Source organism: Camelina sativa, chromosome 7, assembly GCF_000633955.1.
Source record: "Camelina sativa cultivar DH55 chromosome 7, Cs, whole genome shotgun sequence".
Lineage (NCBI taxonomy): Eukaryota > Viridiplantae > Streptophyta > Magnoliopsida > Brassicales > Brassicaceae > Camelina > Camelina sativa.
The window spans coordinates 25,457,083-25,473,504 of record NC_025691.1 but is presented as its reverse complement, the minus strand read 5'-3'; the positions used below and the strand labels follow the sequence as shown (position 1 = coordinate 25,473,504).

Sequence of the window (16,422 nt, the reverse complement as noted above, 5' to 3'; positions counted from 1 at the left end):
TGTCATGTATGCAAATATTTTCGACAATGTTACTTTTTATGTCTCGGACATATGCTTATGTTTATTTGGTTTTGTATGTTCCAGCTATTCGGTAATGTGGCCTAGAAAAAGTCTTCAAAAAGGTGATGAGTGCACTCGTGATTTTCTATCTGGTATTGGAGAGGACAAACAGCGGTCTGCCAGGCTCACAGCCTGGTTTCAAACTCCTGAGAACTATTTTATTCATGTACTTCCTCGGTGTCCACTTTAGCTTTCTCTTCATTAACAGACTTCCTGTTCTCTCATTTCCTACCAAGATTTTTGTTAATTAACAGATTCTCTGTTATTGATTTCCTAGGAGTTTGAGAAATACCAACAGAAACTGCAGGCTAAAGCTTTTGATTCATTACCTTCCAACCCTTCAATTTCCCGAAGCATACGGCATAGTGATGGATCTCCTTTACTGGTATACACGGATCTACCTCAAGTTGAGGAATTTCTGACACGCCCAGAATTTGTGATCAGTAAGTGATTTGATCCAGTTTTCATAATATTTTCTTAGTTCTCATTTAGGAACTCCTTATTGGATGCATAAACAATGCAACTTTTAACTTACCACAACTGTCCCAACTTTTTAAATATCGTTTGTTTTATAGATAGTGGAGTAAATTCAGTTTAACTTTAGAAAAGCTGTTTCTTGCATTAGACGAATCAGGGTTTTTCTTTGTGTGTTTCTGAGTTGTGTCGCCTGCCGGCTTGCAGCAAATGAACCAAAAGATGCACACATATTATGGACGAGTGTACAGGTGGATGAGGAGCTTAAAAAAGAGGTGGGAATAACAGATGACCAATACATAAATCAGTTTCCCTTTGAGGCTTGTCTTGTTATGAAGCATCATCTTGCAGAGACTATCCAAATGGTAAATTCAGTAAACTATGCCCTTAGATTATCATAGCAACTTTAGTAACATGTTAATCAAATCTCTATGTCTTGCTTTACAGGGTTATGGATCTCCAAAATGGTTACAGCCTACTTATAATCTTGAAACACAGTTGTCCCAGTTTATTGGGGACTATTGTGTCCGCAAACGTGATCAGATGAACAATTTGTGGATCTTGAAACCATGGAACATGGCACGGACAATCGATACAAGTATAACAGATAACTTATCTGCTATCATCCGCATGATGGAAACCGGTCCCAAGATCTGCCAGAAGTACATAGAGCATCCTGCTTTGTTCAAGGGGAAGAAGTTTGATCTGCGATATATTGTCCTAGTGCGGAGTATTAACCCGCTGGAGATTTACCTAACAGAGATTTTTTGGGTAATGTTTATGTTATTTCTCTTCATCACAGCCAATTGGTTATTCACACATTTTGAATAAACAACATATGGGTCATTCCTATTTGTTTGATTTCAGGTTAGGTTGTCTAACAACCCATATTCATTGGAAAAGCACAGTTTCTTTGAATATGAAACTCACTTCACCGTCATGGTATATTTCTTATGAACATTCTTTTTACATAATGATTCAGTTCTGATAAAGATTGCAACATCATATATAACAAGACTCACGTTTTCTTCCGATGTCCTTTCTCTGATGCGTTTGCAGAACTATGGTGGTCGGACGTTGAATCACAAACCCACAGCAGAGTTTGTGAGAGAATTTGAACAAGAACATAACGGTATATATACACGGCATTTGGGTTTCCTTCATGTATATATAACTTTCTGTACTTACATTATATCAATAACACAATTCAACTCTCAATAGTTAAATGGATGAATATCCATGAGAAGGTGAGGCAAGTGATACGGGAAGTGTTTGAGGCGGCAGCTCTCACGCATCCAGAGATGCAATCCCCCAAATCCAGAGCCATTTACGGAGTAGATGTAATGCTCGATAGCTCATTCGAGCCAAAAATCTTGGAGGTTTGTCACTTAAATTACCTGACATATAATTGTTTGCTTCAGTACAAACTCTTGGAAAACTGGAAGTTCTCTTATTAATGATTGTTTATGGTACGCAGGTTACATATTGTCCTGATTGCATGCGGGCTTGCAAATACGACATGGAGACAATGGATGGAAAAGGCATTGTTAAAGGCGGAGATTTCTTCAATTATGTATTCGGGTGCCTCTTCTTGGACGAGACTGCGCACGTAACTCCCTTGTAAGCTCAATAGCATGAGAAGAGTGATGGTTTAGTTCAAAACTAGAATTGTTGTTTTATTTATAGACATGTCGTTTGTTAGTTATGCACCATGAGAGATTGAGAGTTTTGCTTTGTAATGTACGGTTTTTTGCAAGTTGCAAGTTGCAAGTTAGCTATTTTCCCCCAAGAACTATCATATCTCGCTGGATGGAACCTGAACTTTCGACACGATCTATATAGCCATCTCCACTATGACCAACCTCTATTTCCCCCCAAATCAAAAGTTTAACACTTATATCACCCCGAGCCTGAATTGCGTCAGTTTATCAGGTGAACCACAGACCAAACATTATAAATCCGAAATTAAACCAATTATGACCCGATCCCTACATAGTTACGACCTGATTCCTTACCCACAAATTCCCAATTTTCAAATATCACGAACCCTAAAATCGATTTGGAATTGTTCTTCTTCTGTCTTCCTTTTTGGGTTCCCATTACCGAATTCGAACTTCAGAATGAGCAATTTATCAACAAAGTCAACCGGATCATCCAGTTCTCGTGTGAGAGGAAGAGTGTTAGGTGTGCCAAAGAGATGTTGGTGCGGGGAAGCTGTTATTACATTGATCTCGAAATCTGATCCGAATCCTTACCGGAGATACTCCCGTTGTAGTTTTGCTGCAACAAATAAGGTAAAAGTTATGCGTTTATCCACTTGTTTCATGATTTTGGTTGGTTCTAATTATTGGGAAATTGGTAGCTTCAGAACGATGAACACACGTTCAAGTGGGTCGATGAAGCTTTGCTGAGTGAGGTAGATGCATTTATCTCGAGGAATGCTGGACTTGAGCAACAGCTGAAAGAGCTTAGGACAGAGAGGTTGGAGTTTGATACTATGGTTTATCAGAAGATGGAGAAGGAGGTCTTGGAGAAGGTTGAAGATGGTTTAGGTGAACCCAAATCATGGAATAAGAAGATGATGAGTGTTATATTGTTAGTCTGTATGGTCATGATTGGACTAAGCAAAGTAGTTGGTTGAAGATGGTGTATGCTCATGGTTGTAACCTTTTGTGTTAAGACAATTTGTATTTCAAACCTTTTGTGGTAAACATGAAGCTCCATTTGTGTCAAACATGAAGCTATGCATTCATACAAAAGACAAAAGAGATAGGGAGCAAAGAGATTAAATTCAATGTCATAAACGTTAAAATAGATCATACAAAAGAGATAAGAAAGACAAGAGTTGATGTGGTCGAAAATACATTATAGGCAACCACAAATTTCACCATTTGAGACAAAAGAAACTAAGCGACCTAGGGGAAGACAAGAGTTTATGTGGTGGAAAAATACATTATAGGCAACCACAAAATTAGCACTCTAGTTAGAAGTAGCTACTTGATCATTCTTGAGTTAGTGAACCTTGACTTGGTTCAACTTGAGAAGGCTGTCGAGAAGGCTGCAAAAAAAAATTAGAAATTTAGTAAAACCATCAAAGTTAGAAATTTAAACCATCAAAGCAATAATGCATCATACCTTGGCAAATTCAGCCTTATGGAACCTAGAGTTATGGTTAGCTTTCCCACAAATGCCACAATGCATTATTCTTTTCTTCTGTTTTGGTTGCTTCTTAGTAGGTGACTCATTCACACCCTTCTTCCTTTTCTTGTCAGCCTTGGTATGGTTTTCTTCAGGTGGTTATGCATACACTTTATTCTCATTTGTAACATGCCAAAACTTTGCACTTCTTTGTGAAGTTAGGCCTTCTTCATAATTTTTCCTCCATATAGCTGTTCGGAACCACTGGCAGACGTAGGGGTTGGTCATAGTAGGGGTTGGTCATAATTTCTCCTCCTTTAGCGTCTTATGAATGATGAGACCATATGCATGCTCACATGGGATGCCACAAATTTGCCACTTCTGACACGTACAAGTCATATTCTTTAGACAGACACGGTGAGAGTCTCCACTGATTCTGACTTCAAATGTGCCATTTGTGCTTGTTGATACCTTAGCCGTAGATGCTGCTTTGGGCTCAGCCACAAGAAACTTAACAACATATGGAGTACAGATCCCTGCAAACATTTGTGAAAAACATGAGTAGTATAAACCAAAAAAATTATACATAAGTCGCAAGGAGAATATATGTTTTACCTGTGTGAGAATAAGATAGGGCAGACCTCTTTGCAATTCGCACCATAGCCAGTCGTCTTATTGCCTCTAACATGGCAACAAAAGGCTTCTCTCTTGCCTTGTTGATGGAGCTGTTAAAAGACTCAGTCGGGTTATTGTCGACATCTTCGCAGTAATTACCAACCTTGTGGAATGCTCTACACCAACTCTTTGGATTTGTCCTCATTACATCACTGTAAACGCGAGAATCATAAGCAAATATCCTCTCTAAATGCCGCATATACTCTGTCTCATTGTAAGACCATGCCAAATCCCATAGTAGTGGCTTCAATCGAGATTTATTTCCATGAACCTTTTTCAAGTTCCCGTAGATGTGTTGAACACACATCCGATGCTCTATCTTTGGTAACTCCTCAGAAACAGCCTTGATCAATCCCTGAGATAAAAGCATAAGTCAAGTTAAATAAGAGAAGCCAAAATAAAAGCATAAGTGAAGTTAAATAAAAAGAATAAACTTGTCTTTTGCCTATCGGATATCAGGATGAATCCATCACCATTGTTTAACCCAAATTCTGCTTTCATCAACTTAGCAAACCATAGCCAATTGTCATAGTTCTCAACCTTGACAACTCCCCATGCTATTGGATATATACCATTGTTTGCATCCCTGCCTAAAGCTACCAATAGCTGACCCTTAATCTTATTCTTCAAAAAGCAACCATCAATTCCTATGATCGGCCTACAAGTCGCCATCCATGTTCTTCTAATGTTGTCAAAACAAACATAGAACCTGTTGAACATGTCATTTCCTTCATCGTTCGTAATACACTCGACCTCTACATGTGAATTCGGGTTTGATGCCATAATCTCAGCTGCATAATCTCTTAATCTATGGAACTACTCATCATACTCCCTCTCAATCCACTTTCTAGCTGTCTTCCTAGCAGCTTGACACTGAGGCCTAGTGATACTGATCTTCCAATCTGCCTTTACGATTTCTTCAATCTTCCTTGGCATGAAGTACTCCGGATCATCCCTAATCTTATCAACAAACAACCTAGCTATATGAGGCACTGTTAACATCTCACACTCTCCATTTGGAATACAGCTATGCTTATCAACAAACTTATTGATCCTCCACATCCTATCATTTGTTAGAATCGACGCATAAACCTTCCACTCACACTTAGATCCATCCTCATCATTAACACCAACACATTTATACCCTATTTTCGCTTTATCATACCTGTACTGCTTCAAATTTCTCCCAGTTTTGAGAACATAATCGAGAACCGCCTCCTTGAATGCAACTCCATTGAAAAACGCCTGCTTATAGAACAACTCCCCACTACCACGCCTCATATTCGTATGAGCTCTAACTGGACCGTCTTCATCGTCGTTTTCACTCTCTGGGTACACATCGTGGCGGATTGGAGGTTCGTCGACAAACTCCTCAACAAGCTGTTCAATGTGAAATTGGTCTCTATCTTCACCTTCTTCGTCGTAATCAGGCGTATGGCCGCCGGGATCTCTCTCAATTAACGCCATCAAATCTCTCAACAAAAGGAACTCGAAATCGCACTTTTTAGGGTTCTTCAAGTTTTGGGGATTTTTCGATTTAGGGTTTTTTCGAGACTTTTGGGTTTGATAGAATTGTAAGTTGGGTCAAAACTAAGTTAAATCGATAAAATTCTGGTTAACTCGACAAATTCGGGTCAAATCAGGTTTAATCTGGTCAAATTTGGTTTAGGCTTTTCGTTAGACGGTTAAGCAAATAGTAAACCGTCACAAACCCAGCTCTGGGTGTAACTAGATCTACAACTTTTTATTCAGGGTGATATAAGTGTTAAACTTTTGATTTGGGGGGAAATAGGGGTTGGTCATAGTGGACATGGCTATATAGATCGTGTCGAAAGTTCGGGCTCCATCCAGCAAGATATGATAGTTTTTGAGGGGAAATAGCTCGTTTTCCCATTATTAGAGCAAGTTCAACGGTGATTTTTAACCGATTGTTAAGGAATGCTTATGATTAAAAATAAATCAAAACACATTAATAATGCTAAAATCAATTCTAAGTTAAGCATTTTTAGAATCGTTTAGGATTGTATATGTGTCGTTCTGTCATTGGTTGGAGAAATTAACAAAAAAAAAAAAAAATCGACCAAAGATTTTTTTTTTCTTTCATTTGTTTCTTTCGACCCGATCCTCCTCCTCTGTGATTTTCCTCTGAAGTCTCAATCCGTGGAATTGTAGTGTAGCTCTTTACTATCTTCTGAATTGAGATTAGAAATTAGAAATTTAGAGTTTACTGATTTGAGAATTGACTAGTAAAATTAGGGTTCTTTCGATTGGATATTTATTTTAGCAAGATTAGTGTTTATGACTGTCGATTGGGTTTTTGTTTTTTGCTGTAAATTTGTTTGATTAAATTAGGTCTTTGTCAATTGGATGTTTGATTTTAGCAAGTTCAGGATGTGAGTTTCATCTCTTCCTCTATTTCTTCTTCGATTACTTTGTTTGAAATTGATTAAGACCCGGACAAATAAGGGCCAAAGAATTTGTGTAGGGGAATAAATAAGAATATGCTTTGGGCATATCTATCTATCTAATGGTTTTTATTTATCTGACTCATCATCTCATCGTTTCCGAGAGAAGAGAGAGAAGTAAAATCCCCTCACTGCAAATCAAAGTCTTGAAGCTTCTTCTTCGAAAGGGTAAACAGTCTTCTTCTTATCATCTATTTGATTTCTCCGTTTTGTAACTTGAGTACTATTGTCTAAATTTCATGTTAGTTTGGAAATCAAAATTTCAGTTGGGGTTTTGTCTAAATTTCATGTTAGTCTCCATCAATGTACCTCTTTTCTTACTGTATGTGACTCTGTTTTTAACAGAATCTACTTTAGTTGATCAAAATATTCAGTCTTGGGAAGAGCTGATTTAGCCTGGTTTAGTGGCGGTGTGTGCATGAGGATAAAGTTTCGATTTTTATTGATTTAAAGCGGTGAATGGTGCACACAAAAGCGGGGCGTTTTTTGAGACTTTCTTAATAACGCAAAAAATTTCACCTATTCAACACAATTAATGTATGTGAGCGTTTTTCAAAAAAAGAAGAAAAAAAGTAGTTTGCAGAATTATTCATTGGACAAAGGCATAGACCGTCCTTCAGATCAAAACAAGTAGTTATCCAGCGGATTTACAAATACCGCACATGATATTATACTTTTTGATTAATATAACTAATATATATATTTTTTTTTTTATTTATATAAAAAACAAATTTCTCTTTCTCACTATTATTTCTCATTATATTAAGGTAATATTTTTGACTTATTTTTAATAAGTCTTTTATACAAAAAAATTTAACTCCAATGTTGTTTAAAAAAATATAATTATTAGTGTTAGTTAAACCAATTAAGAACTAAAGATTGATATTATGAATAGATTTGTAATTCAAAGAGCTTGATAATAATTTTTTTATTGTGTTTTACTTTTTTATTGTTGAACTAGTAACTGATTCAATAATAAATATGTATGTTAAAATTTAATTTTAAATAATTTTTAGTATTTTAAATTCAGAAATTAAAATATATATTTATTAATACAAAACAAATGAAAATATATATTTATACTAGTTATTAATAAAATAATATGAAATCCGCACTGCCAATTGTTTTTCACCAATCAAACATTATTTTGTACTGCTTATTTTGGAAAAACCGCACTTGTCCTGCAAATACATTTGTCCTGCACGTACCGCACTAGCAAATTTTTTGACCCGCACTACTAAATCCGCGGTTACCATTGAGAACTTTAATTTCTGGAATTTGATTTCAGTTTTTAGAAAAAGAATAGAGAAATTAGCAGAATCATGGCTGGTTTTGGTTATAAATCACAATCACATTGTCTCCTAGATATTACCATAAATCTTAAGCTGTTTTTTTTTTTTTTGCAGGTGAATGTGTGTTTGATAGAATCAAGAACAAAACCTTTAAAAAATGGCGCATCTACTTTCAGCTTCATGCCCTTCAGTTATCTCACTTAACAGCAACACCAGTAGCAAGAGTTTCATTAAGCCGTTTGGTTTAGGGCAAACCTCCTTCAATCCTCAATGTCTTTCAAGATCTTCTCTCAAAGGACTCCTCTTCCAAGAGAAGAAACCGAGAAGAACAAGTTCCGTTTTCAGAGCTACTGCTGTGCCCCTAAGCCAACAAGCACCACCTGAAACATCAGCCAATGATTCATCGTCTAAACCAAAACGTGTTATGGTCATTGGTGGAGATGGTTACTGCGGTTGGGCTACTGCCCTTCACTTGTCCAAGAAGAATTACGAAGTTTGCATCGTTGACAACCTTGTAAGGCGGCTTTTCGACCACCAGCTTGGACTTGAGTCACTGACTCCTATAGCTGACCGTATCAGTAGATGGAAGGCTTTGACAGGGAAATCAATTGAGCTATACGTTGGGGATATCTGTGATTTCGAATTCTTGGCTGAGTCTTTCAAGTCTTTTGAGCCTGATTCAGTTGTCCATTTCGGGAACAGAGATCTGCGCCTTTTGAGCCTGATTCAGTTGTAAATCACATTGTCTTCTAGATATTGCTATAAATCTTAAGCTGTTTTTTTTTTTTTTTTGCAGGTGAATGTGTGTTTGATAGACCTGTTAATTAGTCTTTCTTTTTTACAGTCAAAATAATTTTTTAAAAAAATTTAAGAACCCAAAATTAGGATCTACCATTGGAGCATACCATTTTACAGTTTTTAACTTTATTATTTCTAATTATTATAATTAAAAGCATACTTAAAATCTTTTTTTTTTTAAACTCCACAATTGAACTTGCTCTTATATTATAGATATATCAAAAAAATCTAAGGCACAGGCTCTGCCCCTTCTCCCCACCAAATCTATGTATAGGGGGAACAAATCAAAATAATAGTATTTGCAAAACAATCAAAATCATAGTATTTGCAAAACAAATCCAACCGAAGGATTATAGGGGGTTTCTTCTCCTTCTTCACTAAGGTTTTCCTTCATCTTTATCGAAGCAACGACTTTGTGTATGATGCTCTTAAGGGTGGGTGCGCTAACAGAACACTTGTTATCCTCAAAGCATGACTTGCCTTGTTCAGCTGCTCTGCAAAGCTGTGGATCCAAAGGAACTCTACCAAGAAACGGCACTCCCATTTCCTGACACATTATCTCTGCACCGCCTGCGCTGCTGTCAAACACTTGGCTGCAAGCCAAAACATCGAGAAGCTCTGGAGCATTCTCTCTTATGCAAGAGATCATGTCTTGAGTCACGTCGATGGAGGAGCCGGTATCAGTTGCCAGCTTCATGAATTTGAAATCTATAGAAAAGGTTTGCTTTAAGAACACAAGATTTATATAAAGTATATCTTCTTTATATTAGCTTAAGAAAACTCTCTCAAAAACTCAAGCTCTCAATCTCTCTTTCTCTCTCAAACCTTATAAGTTGTGTCACATCCCAACACATCCTTATATACCACTTTGCTAATCCTAATCCTAATAGGAATCCTCACATATCTAGACAACTCCTAGACATTTGATCCTTATCTCTTTAATATCCAAACTGTGATAGAACTAAGACTAGTTACCATTTTAAGGTTTCTTCAAGCTTACTCCAACAATCTCCTCCTTAACCTTGAAGCTCTGTCTTGACAAGTCTTGAACTCCCAAAAGATCTCTCATTACTTTGAACTTGTTCTTGTCCAATGCCTTTGTAAGAATGTCTGCTCTCTGCTCATTTCCCGGAATATGTAGAACCTTAATTTGACCACTCTCCACTCGTTCCCTTATGAAGTGATAGCGTCGGTGAATATGCTTACTTTTCCCATGGAAAACTGGGTTCTTAGTAAGAGTTATTGCTGATTGATTATCAATCAGAATAGTCACTTTCTCTTCCGCAGCTCCGGTGATCTCGACCAACAGATCCTGCAACCAAACCGCTTGTTTTGCAGCCTCAGTCCCTGCCATAAACTCTGCTTCGCAAGAAGATAGAGACACCACATCTTGTTTCTGTGAACACCATGTGATAGGACTCTTACCAAGATAAAATATGTATCCTGAAGTACTTCGTCCATCATCAGGATCAATATTATGGCTGCTGTCACAGTAACCAACCAATCTTGGTACCTTCGATCTTCCATAAGACAAACCAAAATGAATAGTTCCCCTTAAGTATCTAAGGCAGTGCTTCATTGCAACACCATGCGAATGCCTTGGACTTTGCATGTATCTGCTCAATATTCCCACACAATAGGATAAATCCGGTCTAGTATGTAGCAAGTAGCGTAGACACCCCACATTCTTCCTATACAGAGTTGCATCAATCTCTTCTTCATCCTCTGCTTTTGACAACTTTAACTCTGTCTCCATCGGAATAAGAACTAAATTACAGTTAGACATCCCTGCTTCCTCAAGGATCTTGTGAGCATACCGGGCCTGACTTAATGTTATCCCATCTTGGTGCTGACAAACTTGCATTCCCAAATAATAGGATAGTTTCCCAAGATTACTCATTTCAAATTTATCAGCCATCTCCTCCTTAAATTTGTTAATCACTCCTAAGCTTGTTCCAGTGACAAATAAATCATCAACATAGACTCCAATGATCAAAAGATCTTTACCAACATCTTTTCGGTACACAGAAGGTTCTTTCGAACATTTCACAAATCCCAACTCCTCCAAGATTTGATTTAGCTTATTATTCCATGCTCTAGGTGCCTGCCTTAAACCATACAAAGCTTTGTTAAGTTTGTAGACTTTTCCTTCTTTTCCTGCTATCTCAAATCCTTCTGGTTGACTAACATAAACTGTTTCCTTGAGTTCTCCATGAAGAAAAGCAGTCTTTACATCTAGGTGATGTATTTCCCAACCATGTGAAGCTGCTAGATCAATTAGAAGTCTTATGGTCTCAATCCTGGCAACTGGTGCAAAAACTTCTTCAAAATCAACACCATATTTTTGCACATATCCTTTTGCTACTAACCTGGCTTTATATTTGTTGATACTTCCATCAGAATTTCTCTTAAGCTTAAACACCCATTTAAAACCAATTGGTATTGCTCCAATGGGTAAATCAACAAGATCCCAAGTTCTAAGCTTCTCTATTGATCCTATTTCATCCTCACAAGCATTTATCCACTCCTTGGACTCGCTAGCTTGTGCAAAACTTGCAGGTTCACCGTTGATACACAAAAGCATATACTCGCCTTCTTCTTCTGCAAACAGGACATAGTCTTCAAGATGTTTTGGTGTAGCTCTCACCCGTTCTGATCTTCTTAACTCTGGCTCTGTGGAAACTGCAGGTTGACCTGCAGTCGCAGGTTGGTTTGTACTTGTGAATGCAGGTTGTTGTGTCTCAACCTTAACCGTTTGCTCTTGTGAATCCAAGACATCACCCGAACCTATCTCTTTCTGACTCTATGCATCTTCAGGAATCTGTTCATTCTCAGTAGTCTCATCACCTTCTTGAAGACCGTGGTTTCCAAAAATGCCATAGTTATTCTTAAAACTTTTATCACTTTCTTCTGCAGAGAAATCTTGAGACCAATGCCATCCTTTTGTTTCATCAAACACAACATCACGACTGACAACAATTTTCTTTGTCTGTGGATCAAGCAAACGGTACGCCTTAGACCCTGGTTCTGTTCCCAAGTGAACCAGAATACGAGTTCTATCATCAAGTTTTCTTAAACTCGGTCTTTCTACCTTTGCGTAACCAATGCAGCCAAATATCCTAATATGCTGAACTGTAGGCTTTTGATCTCGAAAACATTCATAGGGGTCTTCTCCTTCAAAGCTCGAGTTGCTATTCTGTTGATAAGATATGTCGAATGCCTAATAGCTTCTCCCCAAAGATAATTTGGCATATGCATATGTTTTAAAATGCTTCTAGTCATTCCCATCAAAGTCCTATTTCTCCTTTCAACAACACCATTCTGTTGTGGTGTATATGGTGTTGTTAGTTGCCTTTTTATGCCAGAAGCTTCACAAAAGGAATTAAACTCTTGAGATACAAACTCTCCTCCTCTATCTGTTCTGAAAACCTGTATGGTTTCCCCAGCTTCTTTCTCCACAACAACTTTGAATTTTTGAAATTTCTCAAATGCTTTTCCTTTCTCCTTTAGTAACACAGTCCACATATATCTAGAGAAGTCATCAATGATCACAAAGACATACCTATTTCCTGCTGCTGTGCTTGGTGTTATTGGTCCACAAAGGTCTCCATGTAACAGCTCTAACTTCTTTGTGGCTCGAAAGACAGTTTCTTGTGGAAACTCATGCCTAGTTTGCTTTCCAAGCAAACATGAACTACAAATCTCTTTTTTTACTGACAATTTTGGTGCTCCAAGAACTAATTCTTTTCCTAACATTGTTCCTGGGGTTGTATAGTTCACATGTCCCATCCTCACATGCCATTTACCTGATTCACTTATCTCTGTAAGATAAAGGCAAGCATTATCTCGCAATCCCATTTGAACCTTGTAAAACCTGTTCCTAGACTTCTCTGTTTTGACAAAAAGTCTTCCTTCTTGGTCTCTTATTGTCAAATATTTCCCTCTTAATCGTATGTCACAACCGGACTCTGTAGCTTGTCCAAGACTGATGATGTTGCTTTTTAAATCTGGGATGAAGTAAACACCAGTCATCTCCCTTTGCTTCCCATTCTGATCTATGAAAACAATTGTCCCTTTTCCCTTTATGTCGACTCGAGAATCATCACCAAAACGAACCTTCCCTGTAACAGACAGATCAAGCTTCTCAAAATATCTTCTATCTCCGGTCATGTGATTGCTGGCACCATTATCAAGGTACCAAGTGCTATCCCCATCTTTACTAGTCTCGAACTTACTAGGTACAACTCGTTTTTCATTTAAGTAGACTACTTCATGCATTAGAAGCTCGTCTGCATCCTCCGTGTCTTTGTTGTCCGTTTCTTGTGTCTCTTGCAGCTTAAGTAGTCGATCTGGACAATTAAAAGCCATATGACCAGTTTGATCGCATCTAAAACAAACAACTTGTGACATATCTCTTCCTCCAAAACGTCCTCTTCCTCGTCCTCTGTTTCCAAACCTACCTCCACGACCTCTTCCTCTGTAACCTCCAAAATCTCCACTGTAGTCCTTGTACTGCTGGTTTTGATTTGTTTGTTGATTTGTGTTTGCATACATCAACTTGCTCTGTTCCTCCTGAGATTCTTCCTCGACATTGATGCGTTCTTCATAGGTTTTTAGACGACCAACAACATCCTCAAAACTCATTGTATTTAAATCCAAAACTTGTTCTAAAGAAGCAACTATATGGATGAATTTTCTGTTACGAAATTTCTTAACAATCTTTGGTTCTTCTATGGTTTTTCCTAGCGCAGCTGACTTCGATCCAATTGCAGCAAGTTTTCCAACAAAGTCATCAATTCTCTCAGATTCCTGCATCTTCAAGCGATCAAACTCAGCCATTAAAGTTTGCAGTCTTGCTTCTCTAACACGTTCTGATCCAACGTTTCTAGTTCGGATTGCTTCCCAAATTTTCTTTGCCGTACCATGATCTCCAACTTGCAAAGTTAAATTCTCCGGTATTGATTGAAATAGCAAAGCCATGGCTATGTTGTTCTGATCCTCGTTGGCTTGTTCGGTTGCTGCTTCTATGGCATCCCAGACTTTATGAACCTTGAGTGCAAGTTTCATCTTCATCGCCCATACAGTATAGTTGTTTGCATTAAGCATAGGACAGACAATAGAAGAAGAGCTTCCTCCTTCCTTGAGTGGTGGTGGTGGTAGTGCGAGTTCGGACATGATTCCTTTGATGATCGAGCAAAGCTCTGATACCAAATATAGAAAAGGTTTGCTTTAAGAACACAAGATTTATATAAAGTATATCTCCTTTATATTAGCTTAAGAAAACTCTCTCAAAAACTCAAGCTCTCAATCTCTTTTTCTCTCTCAAACCTTATAAGTTGTGTCACATCCCAACACATCCTTATATACCATTTTGTTAATCCTAATCCTAATAGGAATCCTCACATATCTAGACAACTCCTAGACATTTGATCCTTATCTCTTTAATATCACAACTGTGATAGAACTAGGACTAGTTACCATTTTAAGCTTTCTTCAAGCTTACTCCAACAAAATCCGTCAACCGTTGAGATAAACCACTCATGTTCTCTACCACTCAACGCGGGTCAACTTTTGCAAGAAAGTTGACTCCTTTTCTGACATCAATCATGGAGACTTCCTGAGGGGTGGTGACAATGATAGCACCGTCGATCCCCGTATGTACAAGGCTCTGGATGGTGGTGATGTTTTCGTCAGAGGTTCCTGGTGGGGTAACAACGACAAGGAAATCGAGCTCTCCCCAGTAAACGTCTTTTAAAAACTGTTTGATGAGACCGTTCTTGCGTGGACCTCTCCAGATGGTAGGCTCATCAGATTCTTCGAGGGAGACAATGAGACCTATGGACATGGCAGCGAGGTTTTCATCGACATAAGCAGGAGACCATCCAAAGTTGCTCTGGTGAATGTCATGCGCTTCAAGGCCTAACATTTTAGGGATGCTTGGCCCGCATATATCTGTATCCATGAGGCCTACTTGATAGTCCATGCCTGCCAGGGCATACGAAAGATGAGCTGAGAAAGTGCTCTTACCAACCCCACCTTTGCAAGAGCATACCAGAATCTTATGCTTCAGTTGCCATTCTTTCAGCTATAGCAGCCAAATCTGAGAATTAAGAAAACAAACAAAACGTAACACAGACGTTAACATATATTAATGTGTTACAATTAATAGTCACAAGGGTGCATGCATGTGGGTTGTTTTACCTGGGTCAGGTCCCTTAGGAGCAGTGGCACATACTTGCTGATTAGGGCAACCTGCGCAAGAATCTGAAAATCCAGCTGTTTCCGATTGGGGACCTGGACAATCTATGACTCCGATTGGTAACAACGTTTAAATGAGGCGGTTAAAAAATTTTCAGCGGTTATAGGGAAGGCAGTGAAAAAAAGGCGGTTAGAAAAGATGAATAAAGAAAAATGGTTAAAATTAAAATGAGTGGTTAAGTAATAGTTTTGATTGGTAACAAGCGGCTGAATAGTAAACAAGTTATTATAAAAAATAATATAAAAATAAATTAAAATAAGAAAAGATTTCCAAAAAAAAATATTTCTATTTTTATAAATTCCTTTAGAAAATAATAAATATAAATATTATTTTTTAAAATTTAAATAATTTTTAAAAAAATCCAACTGCCTCGTTTGCAAACGAACCGCCTTGGAGCGGTTGACAACGGCTCGTTTTCCCTCTTCCAACCACTTTCTTCAACCATCTTCTACAACCACCTACTCCAATCACTTCTTCCAATCGCTATGTTGATTGGTAACCTTCAAGGTGGTTGAAGGTTCCCAATCAAACCCTATATATTATATTCACCAGCAGCAAAACAATCAGTTAGGTTAATTACGGCCACAAAACAATCTATAATATAATTAATGACGAAACTGAAACACATGGATTGATTTTGCTTACCCTCGTTGGTGTTCTCCATGTCGACTTGTGATAGGCTCATAACGGATCCCTAAGAGAATTAACAGCGATGGGGTTTTAAACTTTAGAAAGACCAACGAACGACGAACGACGAACGACGAACGAGTGGGTGGGTTTAGGAGGAGGTCGACGACAATGAGATATTTATAGCATTGGGTGGTGGGTTACGTGTGCCGACTATCAACCCAAATTTAGGCCCATTAAAAGGCCCAAACAAACAATGGGAAGAATCAGATTTTTAAAAACAGTTTAATATCCTCCTTCGATTTCAGATTTATTTACGGTTTCTGACATAACATATGACGAACACGGCGGCGGCGACATCGGAGGCGAAGATGGCGACGGAGACGCCGAAGATAGTGTGGAACGAAGGGAAACGGAGATTCGAGACGGAGGATCACGAAGCTTACATAGAGTACAAGATGAGAAACAACGGTAAAGTGATGGATCTGGTCCATACCTACGTTCCTTCCTCCAAACGAGGATTAGGTTTAGCTTCTCATCTCTGCGTCGCTGCTTTCGAACACGCCTCCTCTCACTCCATCTCCGTCGTCCCTTCCTGCTCCTACGTTTCGGTACGTTAATTTTAGAAATCTAT

The 16,422-nt window shown here is 38.2% G+C and overlaps 5 protein-coding genes across 9 annotated transcripts in view; 4 read left to right on the top strand and 1 right to left on the bottom strand.

The window, feature by feature from the left end:
* The window catches only part of LOC104702539 (tubulin--tyrosine ligase-like protein 12), a 5,874-nt gene extending 3,548 nt beyond the window's left edge, over window positions 1-2,326 (top strand). The window contains exons 9-15 of one of the 3 annotated variants that reach the window (XM_010418402.1): window positions 338-503; window positions 742-899; window positions 982-1,305; window positions 1,402-1,476; window positions 1,594-1,666; window positions 1,756-1,913; window positions 2,012-2,326. In XM_010418402.1, the coding sequence (XP_010416704.1) occupies window positions 338-503; window positions 742-899; window positions 982-1,305; window positions 1,402-1,476; window positions 1,594-1,666; window positions 1,756-1,913; window positions 2,012-2,158 (1,101 nt within the window). In that variant the 3' untranslated portion in view covers window positions 2,159-2,326. The remainder of the gene's footprint in view (window positions 1-337; window positions 504-741; window positions 900-981; window positions 1,306-1,401; window positions 1,477-1,593; window positions 1,667-1,755; window positions 1,914-2,011) is intronic. The other 2 variants (XM_019227878.1, XM_010418401.1) reach the window with 2 other exon arrangements.
* Window positions 2,655-3,175, top strand: LOC104704940 (uncharacterized protein At4g04775-like). Its single transcript, XM_010420941.1, has 2 exons — window positions 2,655-2,828; window positions 2,897-3,175. Exons 1-2 carry the CDS (start codon window positions 2,655-2,657, stop codon window positions 3,173-3,175), a joined length of 453 nt encoding a protein of 150 aa, XP_010419243.1.
* Window positions 8,262-8,904, top strand: LOC104704938 (UDP-sulfoquinovose synthase, chloroplastic-like). Its single transcript, XM_010420939.1, has 2 exons — window positions 8,262-8,836; window positions 8,901-8,904. Exons 1-2 carry the CDS (start codon window positions 8,262-8,264, stop codon window positions 8,902-8,904), a joined length of 579 nt encoding a protein of 192 aa, XP_010419241.1.
* On the bottom strand, window positions 14,457-14,885 carry LOC104704937 (cytosolic Fe-S cluster assembly factor NBP35-like). Its single transcript, XM_019227147.1, has one exon. The coding sequence runs from the start codon at window positions 14,883-14,885 to the stop codon at window positions 14,457-14,459; it is 429 nt and encodes a 142-aa protein (XP_019082692.1).
* The window catches only part of LOC104702537 (acetyltransferase At1g77540), a 2,758-nt gene continuing 2,398 nt past the window's right edge, over window positions 16,063-16,422 (top strand). Inside the window, exon 1 of one of the 3 annotated variants that reach the window (XM_010418396.2) lies at window positions 16,063-16,163. In XM_010418396.2, the coding sequence (XP_010416698.1) occupies window positions 16,124-16,163 (40 nt within the window). In that variant the 5' untranslated portion in view covers window positions 16,063-16,123. Of the gene's footprint in view, window positions 16,400-16,422 lie in introns of all 3 variants that reach the window. The other 2 variants (XM_010418399.2, XM_010418397.2) reach the window with 2 other exon arrangements.